Genomic DNA, 22707 nt, shown 5'->3' with positions numbered 1-22707 from the left:
GACACATTTATTTCTTGCCAGTTACTGACACTGTACATTTTCAAAGTGCCTCTACTTACTTTATTTCCTTTTCTCCTTCAATCAGACCTGCTCCCTCAAGAGTCATGACACAATTCTTCAGAGTTTCAGGAAAGGAGTTCTGAAAGCTGATCTCTATTTGAGCTTTCTTATTCATCACAGCGGAGAAATTCAGCATCTGAAGAAATGAATCAGTTTTTAACATTGAAAATGATACTTCATTCCCTTTGACACATCACGATGAGTAATAACGTGGCTTTATGGATATAACTTGCCTATGACAATATTTGGAACTAAACATAAGTCTACCTAAACAAAAAATAAAAATAATAGATGCAGTGTTACACATTGAGGTTTATATTCAGATATTTTCCTGAATACCAAAGACCACGCTGGAAAAAGAGCAGCTGCTAATTGACAAGTCAAAAATCTTTTTGCCCCCACACTGACCACCTAAGGCAGGTAATGTCTTTTCAGGTGACTTCTTTGTGGAAGCAACCGCCCTTGCCATTAGCAGCAAAGTGTGCCAAGGCCTCCAAGGATGATTGGTGGCATAATAGGCGTGAGTGGTCCCATGCTACACAATTTGGTGGCATGCTGTGCTTTGTTCTGCAGCATTTCCACTATTAAGGACTCATTGTGAATGCTGAAACATAGGAACATCAGGAACAGGAATAAGACATTTAGCCCCATGGATCTGTTCTGCCATTTAATTAGTTCAAGGCTAATCTTTATCTCAACTCCATTTTTCCAACTTTGCTTCACACCACTTGACAATAAACTATCTCAGCTTTGAAAGCTCCTATTCTCATCATATCCCTGACCTTTTGGGAGATAGATTCCAAAACTTCTACTACCCTTTGCAAAAATGTGCAAAGTTGCCCATAAAGGCGGGAATTGAGGTTTTTTTTCTGGGTAGATGAAGCAAGATGAGCTAAATGGTCTTGCAAACCTGTAACTATTGAGTGATCTACTTATGCACTGGTCTTACTTTTTATGCAAACTTCATGTGGAAAATAAGCACACAGCTTAATCCCATCATAAACAATGAGAATTTGGGCAAGGGTAATCAGAATTCAAATTTTCATGGCATTAATTGTGCAAATGGTATGGTCATACATTTTGTGTGAGGATTGTTTAGGACTGTCTCAAAAATTGCAACAAATATCACCCGACTCCGCCCCTGCTTCAGCTCATATTTTACTGAAACACTTATCCAACTATTTGTTACCTCTTGAATTGACTGTTCCATCACACTCCCCGCGGACTCCCCACGCCCTACCCACTGTAAACTTGAGATCAGACAAAACTCTGATGCATGAATCCTTATTTGCACCAAACCCTGGTCATCCATTACCTTGGTGCTTGCTGGTCTACAATGGCTCCTGCCCAAGAGATAACTCAGTTTTAAAATTCTAATCTTTGTTTTCAAAACCTTTCATGTCTCATGCCCTCCCTATCTCTGTAATCTCCTCCAGCCCACAACCCTCTGAAATATCTGCACTCACCTAATTCTGTCCACTTCAGCTCTCCAATTTTAATTGCTTCGCCATTGGCAGTCATGTCTTCAGTTGCTAAGGCTCTATAGTTCGGCGTTCCCTCCCTACTCCTCTCTATCTTTCTACCAGTCCTTCTTTTAAGATGCTCCTAAAATCTTACTTATTTGACCAAGCTTTTGGCCATCTGTCCTAATATCATGAAAAGTGTCGCTGTGTCAGATTTTGCTTTCTGATGCTCTTGTGAAGTGCCTTGGATCATTTTATAATGTCAAAGACACTAGTGAGTACAAGTTGTTGTTCTTGTATCACAAATTATGTTGTGATATGATTTCTTGACTCTGGTGCACATATTCCTCACCATTGCATCTAAGCCCACCAGTGTACAATCTGCCTTAAAATAATGCTGCAAAAGGGAAAATAAAACCATCAATAGATACCAGCACAATTAATGTTAGCTTCTATGGTGGGGATTTAATGAGGTGAGACAATTCATCACCATTACCTTAATTATTAGGGGAGGGTTGATCAGAGAAATGTCTTTCATTGCAAATGCGCTGCTTTTTGATGAAACATCAGTTATGACAGATATCAGCTTCATTAGGTTGTACATGTCAGGGAACAAGCCATACTCTTTGTAATCCACTTTCAAAGGTATTTTCATATCTGCAAAATACCAGGAAAAGAAAAATGTCATAAAATTGACATGTTTTTAACTTTTAAGTATCATATTTCACCTGAAGATACAGTATTGAAAATATAGTTTAATATTTTAACAGACAACATACAATTCAGATCTCCTTACAAACTTGGTGGCATCGCAGATGAAAGTGAGAACTCGTTGCAATGAAGAATAATACATCAGACAAGCTATTACAGCTTCCCACCCAACCCAACCCAACATCCCCCCACCTCCACTCCATCCAACCAACCTGATTGGAGATCTGGTAGGAGTCCTGCGTTGCTTATATTCAGGAGGCCCAATGTAATTTAAGTGCAATCAAGCACTTAACCAGTCAGCGTTTGGACTTCCACATAATCAAGACCCCACCTGCACCCCACCCTAAACCTGACAGCGGAAATCCTGCCCCGAGAGCTACTGACCAGTCCGAGGCCAGCAGCTCGCTATCGCCGGAAGTGCCAGTGGGAGAGGTGGCTGCTCCCAGAAATGCTCTGAGGTTTTTACCAGGGATTGGCGCTGGATCCCAGTAGATAGGTGACTGGGATGGGATGGGGATTGCGGGATGGCTTTGGTGAGGTGGGGGAAGGGGGTCTGGCTGTCAGCAGCACCCCCTTCCCAATGCCCGGTTCAGGAAATGAGTACTTGTCAACAAGGAACCACCTTCCACCCCCGCACCCGACAACACCATGAGGCCACAGGCAAACCTGACAAGGTTTGCTGGGCAGTCTTCAGGAGCCACAGGAGATCTGTGTGACTCCCATTAAATCCCTGAGTCACCATTAAATCCTGGTGGGCTCAGCGATGATTGCCTTTAAGTGGCTCATTAATGAGCCTAATTGACATCCTGACACCTATGGGTGGGATTCCCATGTCAGGCCCTTCCTGCTCTCCGTGAAATTGTGGACAATTTTCCTGACATTAGGAGTCAGAAGCAGGTGCTCCCATTTGATTGTCCTGGCCCCCTGCCATCATGCCTGTTCTGGTGGGGTCCTCTAAATTCAGCCCATTGAAACAGAAAATGCCAAAGGTACTCAGCAGGTCAGGTAGCAGTTTTGGAAAGAGAAACAGAGTTAACATTTCATATCAATGACCTTTCATCAGTTCTCATGTATGATGATTAATCTAAAACATAAGATTAGCCGTATTTAAAATTATTGGCGGGGTCAGGACCCGGTGTGGACACAACTTAAAAATTACGGTCCCAGAAGTCGTCTCTGAATCCCAATGTAGTAATTGTAAGTTAAACCATTTCTTACTGTGGTGGGGATCATGTGACTGCCAGACGAATCAGCCCTAAGCACAGGGAATTTTAGGGGCGAAGCTTTTTAGCCTTGGTCTTTTTAGCCTTGGAACAAGCATGTAGCCTCATCTGGTGTCTGTAATTAAACTTTACTGTTTCTTACAAGAAACCCATCCTGCACTCTAAGTTTATTACAATTGGTGATGAGGATAAATAGCGCCGATGCAGCACGTCGCCTCGCAACTGAGAGTATTTTGATTTTTTAAGAGAAGAAAGAAAAGTATATTCATCAGTAATGCCTCTCTTTGGCAGAATTGATCCATACGACTCATCCGTTGAGGACTGGAGTCAATACATTGAGCGATTATGGTTCTACTTTGAAATAAGGGTGGAGGAGAAACAGAAGGCAATTCTTCTCTGCGAGAGCAAAACCTAATCCATAGCTTGACGGCTCCGACCTCACCAAATTGCAGATCCTTCACAGAGCTAGTTGACCTTGTGAAAGGACATTTTTAGCCTAAACCCTCAGTGAGTGATCTTGCAAAGATTCAAGTTTAACTCTTGAGTAAGGGCCCCTGGTGATTCGATCACAACATACGTCGTGAAGTTAAAACAGTTAACGGAACACTGTGACATTGGTGATACTTTAAACAACATGTTGCAAGATTGTTTAGTTTGTGGCATAAATGACCATGCCATTCAGTGCTATTTGCTTGCAGAAGCTGCCAGGGTACAGTGCACGGACTTGCAGAATCTGGGTCCTGTGGTCACACTATCTGGACGTTCATTGAGTGGAAGCCCTTCCTGTTGACAAAGGCACCCGGCTGACCCGCTGGCACCTTGATGGCCACATGAGTGCAGTCAATTGCACCCTGGATGCAGTGGACCCAGCAATTGTTGCAAAGCCTCTGGCTTACTCAGCCTGGCTGGCCTCACCTGTACAGAAATTAATAAATGTCATTACCTGCCTGAACAGAGCTTCTGTCACCAGTTTGATGCAACCGTGGATAGCTGACTGGGAGACTCCACAAGGATCCCCCACTGACACCAGGAAAGAGCCAGAGGCGTAGAAGTTGAGGGCCACTCTGACCTTCCGAGTCACTGGCATGGGGTTTCCGCCCACACAGTTGGAGGTGACTTCAGGCCCAATCATATGAAATATGGAGGTCACGGTCTCCCTGGAGAGGTGGAGCCTCCTTTGGCATTGCACCACGGACATATTAAGGTAGCTGCATCGCTGCCTGTAAACCCTGGCAGCAGGATAGTGGCATCTTCTGCGGCCTCTTCCACCTTGGACTCCCTGCTGGCCCTGCGCCCTTGTGCCTGCACCTCTCTTCCCACAGGTCACTCCCTTAGAAGCTGCATTGGGACACTTGACCTCCTCTCCCTTCTGCCTCTCTCTTCCTCAGAGGAGGTGCCACCAGCAGAGAGCACAATCCCCATTACCAGGGTTACAGAAGGCTGTCTGATACCTGGAAGGGTCCACATGGTCAAAATCCTCCGGGGGCATTGGAGACACCATTGAGTCCTGAAGTGAAGCCTGGAAATGCCAAGAATGAAGCTCAAAACAGAGATGAAGCTGTCTCAAGTTCAAATAAGCAACCAGCAGCAAACTATCTCCTAAACTCCTCACTACTCACACTGGCAATGTTACTGAGCATTTTTAATCTGCCTTTGGCTGAGGTTTTGCAAAATGTGGTCTGCCCACCTGCTCGTTTTGCCCGTGCGACGAGTACAAAATCACACAGGCAACGTAAAATCTGGATCAATTGGGTTTTAATAGCCTCAAGTGGCCTTTTAATTGTTGCCGGGAGCGGCTCTGACTCCCGCCCGCGCCCACCGACCTGAAGATTGCAAGCGTGCGACATCTTCTCATGCTATTTTACACCCGATCGGGTCGGTTGTGCGCCTAACCATGAGGCGTAAGATTCTGGCCAAAGTCTTTTTTGGGCATCATAGATTATTACGGTTGATTTTTGCCTAATCTAAATTGTTAGGACCTTTACACTTATTGTTGAAGAAGATCCTCAGATGGTCCTGGAAGGCACAGCAAGAGGAAGCCTTCACAAGAGTGAAGAAACTTTTACACTCGTCGTGTCGTGCACTATGAAATGTCTAAGGAATTGATACTCTCTTGTGATGCATCTCCCTACGGAGTGGGAGCAGAGTTGTCACACAAGATGGAGGATGGATCTGAAAGACCGATAGGATAGGTATCCAGGAACCTTTCTGCAGCCGAGAAAGGTTACTCACAAATTGAAAATGAGGGCTTATCTATCGTATTTGGAGTAAAAAAGCTCCATCAAGACTTGCACGGTCGACACTTCGCCATAGTGTCAGATCACAAACCACCAATAGCCTCTGCTAGAATTCAAAGATGGGCTTTAATTTTGGTCAGTATACAATTTTATGGCCCGCTGGATGTGCATATAGCAAATGCAGACACCCTCAGTTGTCTCCCTTTGCCGATAGTATTACACATGTTCCAATACCTCAAGAGGTAGTACTTGCGTTGAATTTCCTAGACTCCTCACCAGTCTGCGCAAGACAGATAAAGAATTGGACAAGTCGGGATCCAATTTTAGCAAAAGTCCGTGAACAAGTATTTCAAGGATGGTCAAATGCACAAGTCCCTGAAAAACTAAAACCATTCTTGGTATGCAGATCTGAACTGAGTTGTCAAGATGGTATCTTGTTATGTGGAGCAAGAGCAGTTATTCCTGTGCAAGGAAGAGAACCATTATTGGAAGAACTTCATAATGCGTATCCTAGTGTTTCAAAAATGTAGATGCTCTCACATGAAGTTATACCTGGTGGTCAGGTATAGACAGTGATATAGAAAAAATAGTGAAACACTGTCTCCAGTGTCAGCAACAGCAGAATTTGCCCGGTTCAGCTCCACTGCATCCGTGGGAGTGGCCTGGCCGACCCTGGGTTAGACCACATATAAACCATATAGGTCCATTTCTAGGTACCATGTTTCTGGTGATTATCGGCGCACATTCCGGATGGATGGACCTGTTTGAAGTGAGATCACCTACTTCATCTGCAACAATTGAAAAACTGTGCCAGAGTTTCAGTGTTCATGGTACTGCTTTCAATAGCACTGAATTCCAAAGATTCATGAGCCTAAATGGGATTGAACACATCAGAACAGCACCACATCACCCCTCGTCCAGTGGGTAGCAGAAAGAGCAGTGCAAGCATTTAAAATAGGCATGAAGAAACTAACAGCGGCAACATTGGAAACAGTTTTCAAGATTTCTGTTCAGCTATCACACAACTCCTCATGCGACCATTGGTTTAACACCTTCAGAATTGGTAGTGAATTGTTGACTTCATACAAGATTGAGTCTAATATTTCTTAATTTAGAGGGGAAGGTGGAAAGAGACCAGGGTAGTCAGAAAATGAATCATGACATTCACGTTAAAGGTCAGGAGTTTACTGCGGGAGAGACAGTTTTTATACAAAATTTCACAACTGGGCTGAGATGGGTCCCTGGTACAATCGTCTCCAAAACAGGACCTTTATCTTACCAAGTAGAAGTGGAAAACAGGATTGTTAGAAAACATGTGGATCATCTCAGAAGCCGAGAAACCCTCCAACAACCAATTAATCCACCTGAAATCAAAGTTGAAACTTCGACTTTGGTGCTGGATCAACAAAGAATAGACATGCCCGGAAGTAAATAATTCTGAACTGCCATTGTCTTGGGATGTTCCTGATGCTGCAGTTCCTGTGCAAGCCAGTCCGATGCAAGAACCTTCAGTTATAGAGTTGCATCACTCTACCTGAATCTGAAAACCTCCTCAAAGACTAAATTTATAATGACATGAACTGTTTTAATTGTATATAATATGGGTTAAGATGTTTTTGTAAATAAGATAGTAAAACAAAATTAAAGGGGGAGGAATGTAGTAATTGTAAGTTAAACCTACTATACTGTTATGGGGACCAAGTGACTGTACAGACAAATCAGTCCTAAGTGTGGGGAATCTTAGGGGTGGAGCTTTTAAGCCTCGGTCTTGGAACAAGCATGTAGCCTCACCTGTAAATAAAGTTCACTGTTTCTTACAAGAAACCAGCCCTGCATTCCAAGTTTATTACACCAAATTAATAGGGAACCTGCTCACATCCAATTAATAGACCATTAAGCTCGGTTAATGTGTTGGGCAGGTAGGGACTGTCATTTTTAATGGAGACTTTGACAAACCCCAGCAGGCTGGCTCCCTTGGATTGTTAATGTTGAAAATGCTGTGACAATTGAGTGCATGCTCTAATTGTGATTAAGAGCAGCTGACTGGGGTAAGGTTAGGGCACATACGTAAGCGAGTTTCCACCTGTGTGGGGGTGAAGCTGTGTAGCAGGGAAAAGTAGTCTGCACTTACGTTATACTGGGCTTTGTGAATAAACCGATGTTGAAGACAGACTGGCTCCAGCTTCTTCCGTTACCCAATGCTTGCTCAGCAGAATAACACAGTTATCCTGCACCCAATCATGCACTTTACCTCAGTTTTGTTTGTTCACACTCCGTCTCATGCCTTTATGCTGCTGGCCCTCTGAGGTGCTACCGTCTCTATTCAGTAAGGCAGCGGCAGGCCCCCATCATGGCTGCCGCCTGCCTTTGCTGCTGATGCCAGGCAGGCAGCCATCTCCATCTCCTGGAGATACTTGGTGCTTGTAATTGGGCACCCATGCTCCCATCCTGCTGAATTAGAGCATTTACGTTTCAAAGTAGCAACGTATGTCACAGTTGAGGCACAGAGTCGGGATCTGGAAATTATCTGGATGTTACATTCCTGAAACTTCTTTGAAAATCCAGCTGGTTAACTTTGTTTCTCTCCCCACAGTTGCTGCCTGACCTGTTGAGTATTTCCGGGTTAAACGTAACATCTCTTTCATTACCTGTGTTGGGAGCGATAGTGATTTCCTGTTCATGCTTCTTGATGCATTGGTTCTCTGTTACTGCATTGTACTTTCTTTTCTTAGCCCAAAATCTGAGGTTATAGACCTTTTGCTCTGAAGTCTTGTTGGAAACGACCATAGAGACCGCAATTGGTTTTCCATTGTAAATAGGCAGCTCAGTAACGATAGACAAGCTTACTGTCTTTTCTGATGTTGGAATATTTTGCATTCTGTTAGCCTTTTCAAAAACATCTGCTTCTTGAACAGAGCCTTGGAGTCAAAAACAAATGAATGTTGTTACATACAAGACAAGCAAGTTTGCTATCTTTACTGATCTAGTGCATCAGTAGGCTGAGTTTCTGACAGTTTCATAGTCAGTACTGTTGATAATTAAACAGCTGACTTTATACATGGTCTGCACATGGATCAAATACTGGTTACAGTTTGCACCAAAACTAACTGCTATATATTTATTCTCCTGTTTTAAAAGAATTTAGTTTACTTGTAACCAGCTATAAAATCACTTACTCATCCTCCATGAACCCTTATTTTGAGTAGCACCTTATTTTGTGGCATCTTCGTGAAAACTTTTTGAAAATCCAAATATATTACATCCACTGGTTTACCTTTATCTACCCAGCTTGTGCTTGCTCAAAAAACTCAGATAGATTTGTTAAATACAATTTCCTTTCCATAAAACCCTGTTGATTCTATTTAATCATATCATGATTTCCTTAGTGCCCTGTTATCGCTTCCATAATAATGGATTCCAACATTTTCCCTCCTACTGATACTTTTTTGGCAAGGCCAGCATTTGCTGCCCATCCTATTTGCCCTTGAATTGAGTGTTTGCTAGGCCATTTCAGAGGGCAGTCAAGTCAACCACATTATTGGAGTCACATGTAGGCCAGATTAGGTAAAGACAGCAGATTTCCTTCTCTAAGAGCATTAGTGAACCAGATGGGATTTTTGAAAATCAATGATAGTTTCATGGTCTGAAACTAGCTTTCAATTCCAGATTTCTTCATTAATTGGATTAAATTTCACTAGCTGCCATGGTTGGGTTTGAACCCATGTCCCCAGTGCATTCGTCTCAGCTTTTGAATTACCACTATGCTTCCATGTCCTCCCACAGGAGAGATAACTGGGCTGTAGCTCCCTGTTTTCTCTCTTCCTCCTTTCTTGAATAGTGTTGTCACATTTGCTACCTTCCAATTCACGGGAAACATTCCACAATCTAGGGAACTCTGGAAAATCAAAATCAATGCACCCACTATCTTTACAGCCAATTCCTTTAGAATACTGGCATGTAGGCCATCAGGCCTATGGGAATTGTCGGCTTTTAGTCCCATTAATTTCTCCAGTATTATTTCTTTATTCATATTAATTACCTTAATTTCCTCACTGTCATTGACCCCTGAGGCAGAATTTTCTGGTCAGCGGGCCCGATGCACTAACGTGTAAAATGATGCGCAATGCTATTGGCGTCATCATGCTGAGTAGCAATATCTCGTTCGGCAGGCGCGCGTCAGAGTTGGCTGCGCATCCGCCGATATGTAAATGGTCTATTAAGGCCATTAAGGATCTAATTAAAGTTATTCTAAATGCTGCCCGTCCAACCTTACGGTTGGCGGGCAGGCAAAAAGGCCAAGCGACCTTTGCGTTTTTTAGGAAAACTCATCTACAATGCGGGATGAGGTTTCCTAAAGCATTTATTAAATAAATTGTAAAAATTTCATAAATTTTAAAACATGTCACAACTCATGTGACACAGTCACATGAGGGGACATGTTTAAATAAATTTTTACACCTTTTATTTAATAATTTTATTGTCCATTCAATCTTCCTGAGGCACAGAGCTGCCTCAGGGAGATTGAAGCCCTCTTTCGCACGCATGCGCAAAAGAGCGCTGGCCCTGATTCTCCCTCCTCCCCCTGCCCGCACAGGTAGTGCTGAGCGCTACTGGCCGTGTATTACGATGGGTGGGCCTTAATTGGCCCGCCTGCGTAAAATTGCGGCGCGGAGTCGATCATAGACGAGGACTGGCTCCGCACCCACCCCCACCCACTCCTGCCAAGCCCGCCCATCATATGAAAAATCCTGCCCCTGATTTCCACTATTTCTATTTTGTCTATGTTTAAGGCAAATAAAAAAAGTTGTCTAACATCTCTGCTGTTTTCTTATTTTCCTATAAAATTCCTCCTGTCTCAACCTCTGAGGGACCCATGTATACTTTCACTTTCTTCATTACTACATGTTTGTAGAAACTCTTTTTTTTATATTTCCTGCAAGCTTACTCTCATATTCCTCTAGCCAGGGATGGATAGCGTTTTTTACCTCAATGTTTTTATTTCCCAATGAAATGTATATTCATAGAAAATTATGAGATTTCTTTAAATGTTCACCATTTCTCTCTGCTGTCAAATATTTAAATCTGATTCCCCAGCTTTCTTTACCCAACATGGTCCTCAATATTTGTAATTCACTTTATTGAAGTTTAAGCCTCTAGTTTTGGACTTAAGCAGGTCATTCTCAAAATCAATGCAAAATTCTACCATATTATGATCACTCTTGCCCAAAGGATCCCTTGCAGTGAGTTTTCTTATTAAACCTTCTTCATTGTGAAAGACAATATCTAAAATAGTAATTTTCCTGGTTGTATCCACGATGTGTTGCTCTACGAACAACTCATTACCAATTGCTCCCAGCAAAATGTTTTTGAAGTCTTGCTTATTTTGCAATGAGCAATATTATGTACAATTAGAGATTAAACAAATTTGCCTTTCTTACTTTGCATTAATTAATTTTGTTCTTACCATCAGGATATTTGTAATTGCTTGTAATGTCCTCACGTTCTTCTGAACCACAGTGCTTTGTGCTTATCTTGTGGCCAACACGTGACTCATTAACTGTCATTTTCATTTTTTCTCCACTATTAAAAACCAGCCAATCCACACAATGTGCGTTTACCTCAGCAAAAACAAATGGGATGTCATATTTCATATCCATCTCCCCTTCTTTGATTGCATTTACTGAAGCTGGCCCGCAGCAGTAAATTCCTAAAAAGCAGGGAAATCATTGAGAATTTGAATAGATTATAACAATATGAAATGAACAGGTACTTAAAAGGCTCATTTCTTTGTCTGTGTACTGTATTTAAACAGATTATTTATCATGTGCACATTCACACTGGGAGCTGCAATTCCACTGAACCTTGAGCCATTCCTTTAAAAGGCAAAATGGAGATCTTGGAGTTTAATATGAACTCTGATTCAATTACTCTCTGGTATCTAACCACTTATCTATTATCCTTTTTAAATCAAGCATTGCATCCCTAAAAGGATAAAAGCGTTAAGATATGAGGGTAGGTTGCATAGACGAAGCATGTATTCTCACAACTGCATAAGATTAATGGGTGATCTAATTGAGAGGCTTAAGGTGGTTAAAGGTTTTGATAGGGTAGATAAAGATAAACTATTTCCTCTGGCGGGAAAGTGCAAAAAAGTGGCAAAAGATTAAAATTAGAGCTAGGGCATTCAGGGGTGATGTCAGAAAGCGCTTCTTCACATGAAAGGTAGTGGAAATCTGGAACCCCTGTCCCTAAACGTCTTTTGGGGCTGTCAATTGAAAATTTTAAAACTGAAATTGCTGGATTTTTATTATCTAAGGGTATTAAGGGTTATGGAATCAAGACAGGAGTTATGATTCAGATCAGTGACAATCTAGTCAAATGGCAGAACAGGCTGCAGGGCCTGAATGTTCGACTCTTGTTCCTATGTTCCTAATGTGTCAATGTTTCAGTCATAATGCACACCATGTGCCTGAATGCTGTTTCTGTTCTTTACCATCACTTTCCTCCTGTGGTGTTGCATCCACTACCTGCCATCCATCATAGCCTGGACTTAGGTCATTTCGTGCCATCCAACTTTCAACCCACACGTGGAAGTTCCTAAAGGAAAAGAGTAAAGTCACAGATTGCTGAAAATGTTAAATAGTTATACCCAAGGTGGCAGCAACAGTACAAATACTGATAGATATAGGGGAGATGCCGGTATAGTGGCAATGTCACTGGGCTAATAATCCAGAGACCCAGGTTAATGCTCCAGGGACATGGATTCAAATCACACCATGGCAGCTGGTGAATTTAAAATTAATTCAGTTTGCAATTGAAAGCTAGTCTCGGTAATGGTGACTATGAAACTATCATCAATTGTCATAAAAACCCATCTAGTTCACTAATACCCCTCAGTAAAACAAAGCTTTACCTGGTCTGGCCTACGTTTGACTCCAGAACCACAGAAATGTGGTTGACTCTTAAACGCCTTCTGAAATGGCCTAGTAAGCCACTCAGTTCAAGGGAAATTAGGGATATGCGTCAAAAGCTGGCCTTGCCAGTGATGCCCATATCCCATGAAAGAATGAAAAAATAGATTCTTAGCAGTGACCATCAAAACCCCATGCAAATACTCATAATGACTTCCTGCAAATATTGACATACTCCAAAAGGTCCCACTTAAAAAACATCAGTTAACCAAAGGGATATAATTGCAGAAAATATTTATTATTATACAGCAACGGAAATATTGTACCACTAAATCAACAAATGCAAAAATCTAAAGAATTTCATACACCAGTTGAGTTCCCCTGAGAAGCAGGTACTTCAATTTGAGAACCTTTGTGATACACTGGGGCACATGATTAAAACCACCTATTAGTTCCTAAGATTGCTCACTATCATAATTTCAGCCTCCACTTGCAAAATTTAAAATTTCTGATCATTTAAAATTTCTGACCATTGTTCAAATCAAAGAACAAATCAGTCTCCAACTTCCAAAGTTGATGATCAATGTCCATGAGCAAGTTTTGCTGTAGTTACCATTTAGATTAATAAATTGGTTGCTGAATATTCCAAAGAACTATTCCATTTGTGAACAACCTACTACTGTCAGGAAAAAATGCAGTTAAAACTTTGCATAGTTGCACGCTTTTCCTATCCAAATTAAGCTTTTTCCTGGCATACATTTTTCATATCAATAGTAATAATGGCAAAAACCTTCAGTTAACATGTCATGATGGGCAAAGCTCATGACAACATTGCGCTGTAATTGTGGACCCTTGACACAAGATGGCACTATTGAACCCCCTCCAACTATCCTATGGCCAGAATTCTTAAGAAGGCGGCGTTCCCGCCAACCAAAATGCCCGCGGGGAACACAACCAGATTGGCCGGCAGCTCTCCAGTTTTTCCAGGAACAGGCTAGAAGAGACACTAGAAGGAGCTGCCTGACCCTAAGTCCAGGGAACCGGGGAAAAAGGTAAGTGTCAGGGGTCCGGGCGGGGAGGGTAGGAAAGACCTGGAGGGTTGTGAGGGCGGCAAGGGGTGATTGGGGTCTCAGGGGATAGGGCGGGGAGAGGGAAGGGATGTCTGCAGGTCACCAGGCCTTAAGGGGAGGGTGCCGCCAGTCAGAGATAGGCTTCTGATGGAGGCGCTACCACCCACGTACCCCCCACCACCTTCCCACCCAAGACCTACCTTGCTTCATTTCCGGCCTTCCCCCCACCCCGAATTGTCACCCGCTCACCAACCTAAAAGTTGAGGCTGGGCTGCAAACAGCCCTTGAATCTCTTTTGTCTGTGCTCTGCTGCCAACACAACAATAAACAACCTTCTGTAATTGTATATTAGCATGCTTGAAATATTGGCTGCTGTCCACTTTTCTGATATACTGAAATTGTCACTTGTCCCCGTTCTTGCAACTCTGAAAACTGTCTTTCCCAGCTCTATTCCACCTCTGGTTATTCATGCTTCTGGTTTCACTCTGCCTAATCTTCCTTCCAATTCAATTTGCTTTTCCCTTCTCTTAGGTTTTCTCTCTGGCTCTGTATTTAACACTGGCAGTCAGAATTTTTTTGAATATGAAAAACAATGGCACTAGAAATTGTTACCATGTCGTTCTCTCCATGCAGTATAACTATATCACTAGCATTATGTTATTCAGAGTGCATTTGTTAACAACCGCATGCTGTTTGAATATTCAATTTGGTTTTTAACTCACCAAATGCTATCAGTTGATTCTCCCAGGTTTTCCGCTTCTACATTGTAATACTCATCAATGGTTAAGTTTGCATCAGTATCATGAGCAGAATCAAAGTTGGTGACTACACGAGTAGGAATTCCTAAACATCTCAAAACTAAAGAAAGAAAACGTTATTAGTTTACTTCCATGTGTTTCCAACTATAGAAGAACAACTACCCTAATGCTCTTAAAATGTAAATTCTCGGCCAATTTAATCATCCCACATTTGGATGCAATTGACATAGTCCAGCTGTTGGAAATTGTTGTCACTGTGAATCTTAATGTTTATGCAGGATTTGAGATACTGCTTAGAAATTTAGCATGCAATATTGAGTTCAATTACTAGATCTTTTCTGACCCTAACGAAATGCATAATAAAATGTAACTTTGATGTGAATAGCAATTAATGTGGGAGATTGCGTATCACTCAATTGCAAAAATAGTGCATCATTGATTTGGTGCATTAATTCTGTGAGGTTATCTTTATCTTCTGCTCTGACATTGACATAGGGCTGGATTTAATTATGGTGACCAGGGTTTCGCCCACAGGCTGGAGAACCAGTGGGAACCCCGCGTCGCTTGTGCAGGGGAGGCCTGGCCAAACTAAGTGCCACACAGCACTTAACTGACCAGGCTCAGGCCTTCCTTGGGATTTAGGAGCCTGCGGGTGGCATGACCGAGAGCTGCCAGCCAATCAGAGCCTGGCAGCTCTCCATTTCTGGCAGAACCACCAGAAACTTTGGCTGCAGCCTGTAATACTCAAAGAACTTCACCAGAGATCGTCATTGAATTGCTCGAAACAGGTGAGTGAGGACAAGATGGAGTTGTGGGGGCAGGATTGTAGGGGGGCAAGGGGGATTGAGGCAATTGCAGGGAGGTGACTTTCAGTGATCTCCCCACCCTTCCCGATGCTGGGTCTCTCGATAGGGCACTGAGTGCCTGTCAAGGGGAGCCCACTCCCCAACCCCATCACCAACCATCCCCCCACTCCCCACCCCCTCTCCAGTAGGCCACTGGCAAAACTGTCTGGGTTTGCTGAGCAGCCTTCACATGTCACTGGAAACCCGTGAAATTCCCATTTAATCCCTGAACCACCACTAAATTCCAGTGGGCTCAGAGATATTTGGTGTCACTTGGCTCATTAATGAGCCTAATTGACATCCCACTGTGAATGGGTGAGTTTTGCACATCAGCCACTTCCCACCTCTGACTTAACCACGGGACGTTTTCCTGCTTCCAGAAATTTAATACAGAGCCTCTCTCCTAGTGGGCCCAACTGTCATGTTTTCTACCATGATTAAATTCCATGCATAATGTGCAAACAACCATTTATAGCCATTTTCACCATTTCTCCACGGCTTCCATAGGAACATGGGGACACATGAACAGGAGTAAGCCATTTAGCCCTCGAGCCTGTTTCACCATTCAATGAGATCTTGTTGATCTATGACCTAACACCATATGCCTGTCTTTGCTCCATAACCAGTAATAACTTTGCCTAACATTATCTATCAATCTCAGCTTAAATTACCATTTCCATGAGAAAATTTCAAAGCTCTACCACACTCCATGTGTAGATGAATTTCACTCCTGAAAGTTCTTAGTCTAATTTTTAGATATTACGGCAGCCTATTACAGGGGTGGGGGGGGGATGGCTGGCCTCCCCAGAAGCAAAGTCAGCATGGAGCCGACTCGCTGGGTGCCAGCCCGCTCTGCAGTCATAATGTGCTGCAGGCGGGCTAAATAGGCAGCCTCACTTGGGAGGAAGTCCCGCCCTCGGAGTCCTGCCAGCCAGTCGGATTGGCCGATAGCTCCAGCAGTCCTGACAGTGCTGAGAGTTAGTGTGCACTGCTAGGACTGCAACCAGGCCCAAGGAGGTGGTCCATGAACCCCAGAGCAACGTATGTCCAAAGTCTTGGGCAGGGAGAGTTTGGGTAGCTTCGGGAAGTGAGTAGGGGCGGGGTTGGTGGGCAGTGTGTTTTATTGAGCAGATGGGTTGAGCACCCACCCAACTTCCCCATCCCTCAATCCCAAACTATAAGAGTGAGCTCAAGGCTGGGTGGGAAGGTGGTGATGTTTGCACCCACCCTATATTACATACCATCCCCAGCAAAAAATGCCCAGTGGAGGCACATAAAATCCAGTCTCATGTCTCCTGATCCCAATCTCCCCAGCCAGTAGAAATAGCTTTTCTCTATCAACCTTACCATTACCACTTAATATCTTGAAAACTTCAATCAAATCATCCCTTAACTTTTTAAATTTGAGGGAACATCATCTTAGTTTGTATAATCTATTCTCATTATTTAAACATTGGATTCCAGGCATCATTCTAGTAATCTGATGTTACACTCCCTCCAAGGCCAACATATCATTGCCAAGGTGTGGTGCCCAGAATTGCTCAAAGTACTCCAGTTGTGGTTTAACCTGTTGAAATATGTGTTCTCCATTCTAGTCCTCTTGATATAAAGGCCAGAACTCATTAGTCTTTTTATTTACTTTCTGGTGCCAGCATCCCACACCACTCCTGAAATGGAACCCCTGTCCCCCATTCCACTCCTTTAACCAATCTTATGTTAGAGAACACCCTCACCCCCTTTCCCACCCTCCACAACCCCAAGGAATTCTCAGGTCCTTAAACATAAACATCTGGAATGTCCATGAGCATTCCCCTGAACTCCTGCAATAGTTTCAACAAGAGATTGGCAAAAACCCCTGAGGGTAACGTAAATATCTACCTACATTGCTCCCGCAGGGTTTCTCCTGACCTTCCACTGAAATATGAAGTCAGGCAAAATCTAAGGAAATTCTACCCCAAGACATTCTTCTACTATCCACTGAAATATGTTCTATAAACTTTTGTATATGTGCATATTTATTTGGGAATAATTAAATACATATTAACATTTACTAATTCCATTTCAAGTGTTAGTCCCTTATTTTTGAGGTACAACACCAATTGCCTCTCTACCTGTGCAGGTGACTGCAGCAAACACCCAGCACTGCCCATAGCAAACTGCTTGGCAGTCACTGTTGTGCCATTTACGAAGGATTGCAACACTTCCGTTCCATTTCCCTGGGTATACTCCATTAGAATACGGGGGACTCCATCTGCCATAAAGTATTCCCGTATCATCATTGCAATTCACCTGAAAGGATAACGCAGTAAATTTGTATTAGTGTTGTTGTGAAGTCATGACAACAATAAAAAAGACAAACAGATTGAAGGGATCAAAGGCATTAGATAATTTATAGCCATTTACAGCGCGGGCTATGGAAGTCTCTTTTGCTGGTATTAGGACTTACTAGTTTCTGGCCTTTTGCAATAAATTATAGGATCAGGACTGATTCCAAATCACATTGCTATTGTGGGACCTTGCTGCGCACAAATTGGTTGCCACGTTTACACTTCAAAAGTACTTTATTGGTTATGGAGCACTTTGGGGTGTCCTAAGGCCATAAAAGATGAGTTCATAAATGCAAATTGTTTTTGTCCAGTAAAGACATCATATTCCTAATCTTCAAGGGTTGAACTTTATTCAATGTGGACTCTTTGAAATTGGCTTTTCTTTTTAAAAATGGCCAATGTGCTGCAAAGATGGCTGAAAAAGTCAGGTGACCTGGCTTCTGTAGTCAAAAAATGTCTCACTGTCTAACAGAGCCAAAAGGGCACATACCAGGTGAAAAGGTGTTAACTACATGTATCCTGAAACCATCAAGAGACATTCCCAAATTGAATGGGTCATTTTTGAAACAAAGAAGGTCTTAACCATACTCCACTCCCTCAGGTTGAATGTCTTAAATCAATAGACCAGGATGCGGCTAATCAACCCAAGACCACCACCTTATTTGGAAGAGGAACTGCAATTGTGAGGAGTCACCTTAAGGCAGCCATGTTGGTCCCTTCATAATTTTTAAAATGCTGACCGCAGAAAGTAAGAGAGAGCAGCAGCAGCAGAATGGGTAATAGCATCTATGCCTTAAAAGAGCCGGAGATTGTATCATTGTAAGATCCCCAAGCCTGTTCCTTTTCAGGTCCACCAATACAGTAAACTGACCTCCTGGTAACGAAACTACAAAGAACTAACTTTGAGACCTGCAGAAAGCCCAACCCTTTGAGAGAATACTGAAACAACTTTGGCATATGACATCGGCTGTTTAATGCACCTAAACTACCCTTCAGGAGTGAAGACGTAATCTGCATCAGGCCTGCAATGTGTGTTTTCCAGAGGAAGACAATCACATGAATTATGAACTATTCCTTTGCTTATGGCCTGTAAAATTGCACTATTGTCTTCAACTGTACTTTCCTTGAGTATGTTTGTGTGTATGAGACTGTATGAGGGAGTGCAATAACGTGAGATTTCAGGATGAGCATTTAAATAACAAAACAAAATCTTTATTTAAAGCTCATGAAAAGCTTGCTGCTGGTTATTCAAATAACCCCGCCCACACAGGGAGCGTTTAGTGCTTCCGTGCGAACGTCATACTGGGCAGGCCTTTATTAGCCCGCCCACAAAAAATGGTGGCGCTCCCCTGATTGGGGGCGCCGATTGGAGGGTCACCTGCCCACACCCGCTCCCGCACTTCCCCCCCGGACAGGGGAAAAATTTTGCCCACAATCTTCCAAAATCCTAATTTTGCAATTTTGAATGTTCTCCATTTTTAAAATTTTAATTTTGAAGGTGATCCAAACTAGCCTTGATCATCACCTTAATTTCTCAATAATACCTCAGGAATGTCCCACCCACACCATTTCCAGTACAATGCTGGAACTTGATTTATTGAGGCAATTTTATTTTGGGGAGCATATCCTTAGGCAACATGGTGAGTGAAGCAGGTTGGGGGACACCCTCTTTCTCATCTGTTATGCCTAGGGAACTGAGCAATCCCCAGTGGGGCAAAATCTCCCCTTATTTGAACAGTGTTGACATCTATATGCCTAGAGCAAATGCACGATAATTGAAACTACTGTGAAAGGTCATCAAAAAAGGCATACATCCAGACTGAGGAAGAATAAATTGTTGGGATCAAGATAGTGGGAGAGAAATTTGAAGGGATGAAAAGACTGAAATTTACAGTGGTGAGAGGGTCTAGCCACTGATGAGACCCAAACATTGGATCAGAGCTAGTGTCTTGAATTGATTCTAGTTATGCTACCAATAAAAATTTGAGGGAATCTGTAGTACAGCTCACCACATCAGAATACATCAATGATCAAAAAGGATCACATAAAATGACCTGCCTCAGATTTGGCTATCAACTTTCATTTTAAGAATAATATCCAGACAGGTGAGTAAGGGATTGAATTGAGGATTGTCCCATCCAGGAGACTGGAAGGGAAATATATATCTATGTCAACCTGGCTACTTTATAAAATTATTTTTTTTATTTTTAAAATGGATAAAGGCTTTTCCCTGACATACCTGACTAGCCATGACTCATACCAGAGGAATTTCTAACCTTCAGAAACCAACAGGGACCCCATTACCTTTAAAGAGGCACTTATTCCCCCTGTGACTGCAGAAAATCACATCCAAAGAAATGCACCAACACCCTTTCTAAGGCAGAGCCCTGGCCAACAGAGACATTATGTGTGCAAGGAAGGACAAAAGAGACCCTGACTCCTCTATTAAACCTCTCAAGATCCCAGACCTGGAAAAATACATCCTTTGTCCAACATCTAGGAGAAGAAATGGGAAGTATGTCACATGACCTCCCCCAAGCTGCTGGAACCTGTAATATTGCAATGTGGAACTGAACCCAGGCAGTCTGCCATTTTATCATTTAACAGGTAGCAGCAAAAAGAGCTCTGTCCAGGCACATTGCTTGGCCTTCATCTACACTGTGTACCACTGGAACCTCAGAACTCCTGTATCTGTGCCTTTAAAACTCATTCATCTCTACGTGCCTTCTCCCATCGGGAAAGTCCTCCCGTCTGGGAAGACGGATCACCCTGCAACAGAGTCAGCCTGCTAAACCCTGAAGGAATACCCAATTGGACTTTTGATTCTGGTCTCTGGACTCACGTGAAACCATAACTCTTATTTTTATTGTAGTCTTGCCCTGTACCCCTTTCTTTCCTTCATCCCTCTTCTATTGTATGAGTGCAAAAAGGGGCAGACATTGCAAAACTCCTTCCCGTGTTTTGTCTGTGTGTAAAATAAACCAGTCCTCTTATTTTACCCTATCTCAAGTTTGCTGTGGGGTTATTAATAGAGGATTGAATCATTCCAAACTGAAGAGTTGGAGAAATTAAGCCACCACTTGTAAAGGCGGAAATCAGGAATCAAAAACACCTTTCTGTTTATGGATAGGTAGTGGGAGGGGAAATCAGAGCTGTTTAAATTAATCCCTTTCCTGTCCGTAACAGGATACTCAACAATGACGAAATATGCTCTGGGTTAGCATAAGAGAGTAATTTTGAGAAAAGTATAATATTTAGTCATGTGGTTTACAGCAGCTAATAATAATACTGGCTTTTATATTTGGAGTACTGGAATACTGGATGGTAGAAGTCATTCTTCAGTTATAAAAAGCCCTGATTAAACCACACCAGGGGTACTATGAGCCCTAACAAAAACAGAATTACCTGGAAAAACTCAGCAGGTCTGGCAGCATCGGCGGAGAAGAAAAGAGTTGACGTTTCGAGTCCTCATGACCCTTCAATAGAACTGAGTAAAATTAGGAGGGGGGTGAAATATAAGCTGGTTTAAGGTGGGGGTGGGGGGGGTGGGGGGAAAGAACTTGGTGGGGGAGGGGGGTGGTTGTAGGGACAAGCAAGCAGTGATAGGAGCAGATAATCAAAAGATGTCACAGACAAAGGAACAAAAAGAGGTGTTGAAGGTGGTGATATTATCTAAGAGAATGTGCTAATTAAGAATGGATGGCAGGACACTCAAGTTACAGCTCTAGTGGGGGTGGGATGGAAAGACTGACAGGGCATTACAGGTATAGATTTAAAAATAATGGAAATGGGTGGGAAAAGAAAAATCTATATAAATTATTGGAAAAAACAAAAGGGAGGAGGAAGAAACGGAAAGGGGGTGGGGATGGAGGAGGGAGTTCAAGATCTAAAGTTGTTGAATTCAATATTCAGTCCGGAAGGCTGTAAAGTGCCTAGTCGGAAGATGAGGTGCTGTTCCTCCAGTTTGCGTTGGGCTTCACTGGAACAATGCAGCAAGCCAAGTCCACAAAACACCTGCAGTCTGTCCGCAAGAATGACCCAAACCTCCCTGTCGCTTGCCATTTTAACACTCCACCCTGCTCTCTTGCCCACATGTCTGTCCTTGGCTTGCTGCATTGTTCCAGTGAAGCCCAACGCAAACTGGAGGAACAGCACCTCATCTTCCGACTAGGCACCTTACAGCCTTCCGGACAGAATATTGAATTCAACAACTTTAGATCTTGAACTCCCTCCTCCATCCCCACCCCCTTTCCGTTTCTTCCCCCTCCCTTTTGTTTTTTCCAATAATTTATATAGATTTTTTCTTTTTCCACCTATTTCCATTAGTTTTAAATCTATTCCTGTAATGCCCTGTCAGTCTTTCCACCCCACCCCCATTAGAGCTGTACCTTGAGTGTCCTGCCATCCATTCTTAATTAGCACATTCTCTTACGTAATATCACCATCTTTTACACGTCTTTGTTTCTTTGTGACATCTTTTGATTATCTGCTCCTATCACTGCTTGCTTGTCCCTACAACCACCTCCCCCCCCCGCAACTTCTCTCCCCCCACCCCCCCACCTTAGACCAGCTTATATTTCACCCCTCTCCTAATTTTATTCAGTTCTGTTGAAGGGTCATGAGGACTCGAAACATCAACTCTTTTCTTCCCCGCCGATGCTGCCAGACCTGCTGAGTTTTTCCAGGTAATTCTGTTTTTGTTTTGGATTTCCAGCATCCACAGTAGTTTTTTGTTTTTATTTTAGTACTATGAGCCATTCCTAGCATTCCTAGGGCATCACACCCTAGGAAGAATATGCTGGGCTTTGTGGGAATTGTGGCAAATGTTTACCAGAATGATTCCTGTACTCCAAGGGTTAAATTAAAAGGACACATCACATACAAACCACGGTCATATTCCCTGGAATTTAAATGGTTAAGAGGTGATTTGTTTGAAGTTTCAAGATATCAAGGGAACTAATAGGGTAGCAAATAAACAAATACTTCTTCATACAAAGGATGGTAGAAGTTTGGATCACTCTTCTGCAAACAGTAACTGAGGTTAGATCAATAATCCATTTCAAAGCTGAGACTGATGAATTTTTGTTAAGCAAAGGTTTTGG

General features: G+C 42.7%; 1 protein-coding gene across 1 annotated transcript in view; it reads right to left on the bottom strand.

The window, feature by feature from the left end:
• Positions 1-22707, bottom strand: part of LOC144688609 (protein-glutamine gamma-glutamyltransferase 2-like) — a 44093-nt gene that overhangs the window by 5740 nt on the left and 15646 nt on the right. Inside the window, exons 6-12 of the mRNA XM_078555384.1 lie at positions 17390-17567; positions 14398-14533; positions 12188-12291; positions 11159-11401; positions 8343-8612; positions 2020-2180; positions 60-196 (exon numbers count right to left, since the gene is read on the bottom strand). Of these exons, the coding sequence (XP_078411510.1) occupies positions 60-196; positions 2020-2180; positions 8343-8612; positions 11159-11401; positions 12188-12291; positions 14398-14533; positions 17390-17567 (1229 nt within the window). The remainder of the gene's footprint in view (positions 1-59; positions 197-2019; positions 2181-8342; positions 8613-11158; positions 11402-12187; positions 12292-14397; positions 14534-17389; positions 17568-22707) is intronic.

The sequence above is a fragment of the Cetorhinus maximus genome, chromosome 13 (genome assembly GCF_964194155.1).
Source record: "Cetorhinus maximus chromosome 13, sCetMax3.hap1.1, whole genome shotgun sequence".
Classification (NCBI taxonomy): domain Eukaryota; kingdom Metazoa; phylum Chordata; class Chondrichthyes; order Lamniformes; family Cetorhinidae; genus Cetorhinus; species Cetorhinus maximus.
The sequence above is the reverse complement of the archived record's forward strand: the minus strand, read 5'-3'. Positions and strand labels throughout refer to the sequence as shown.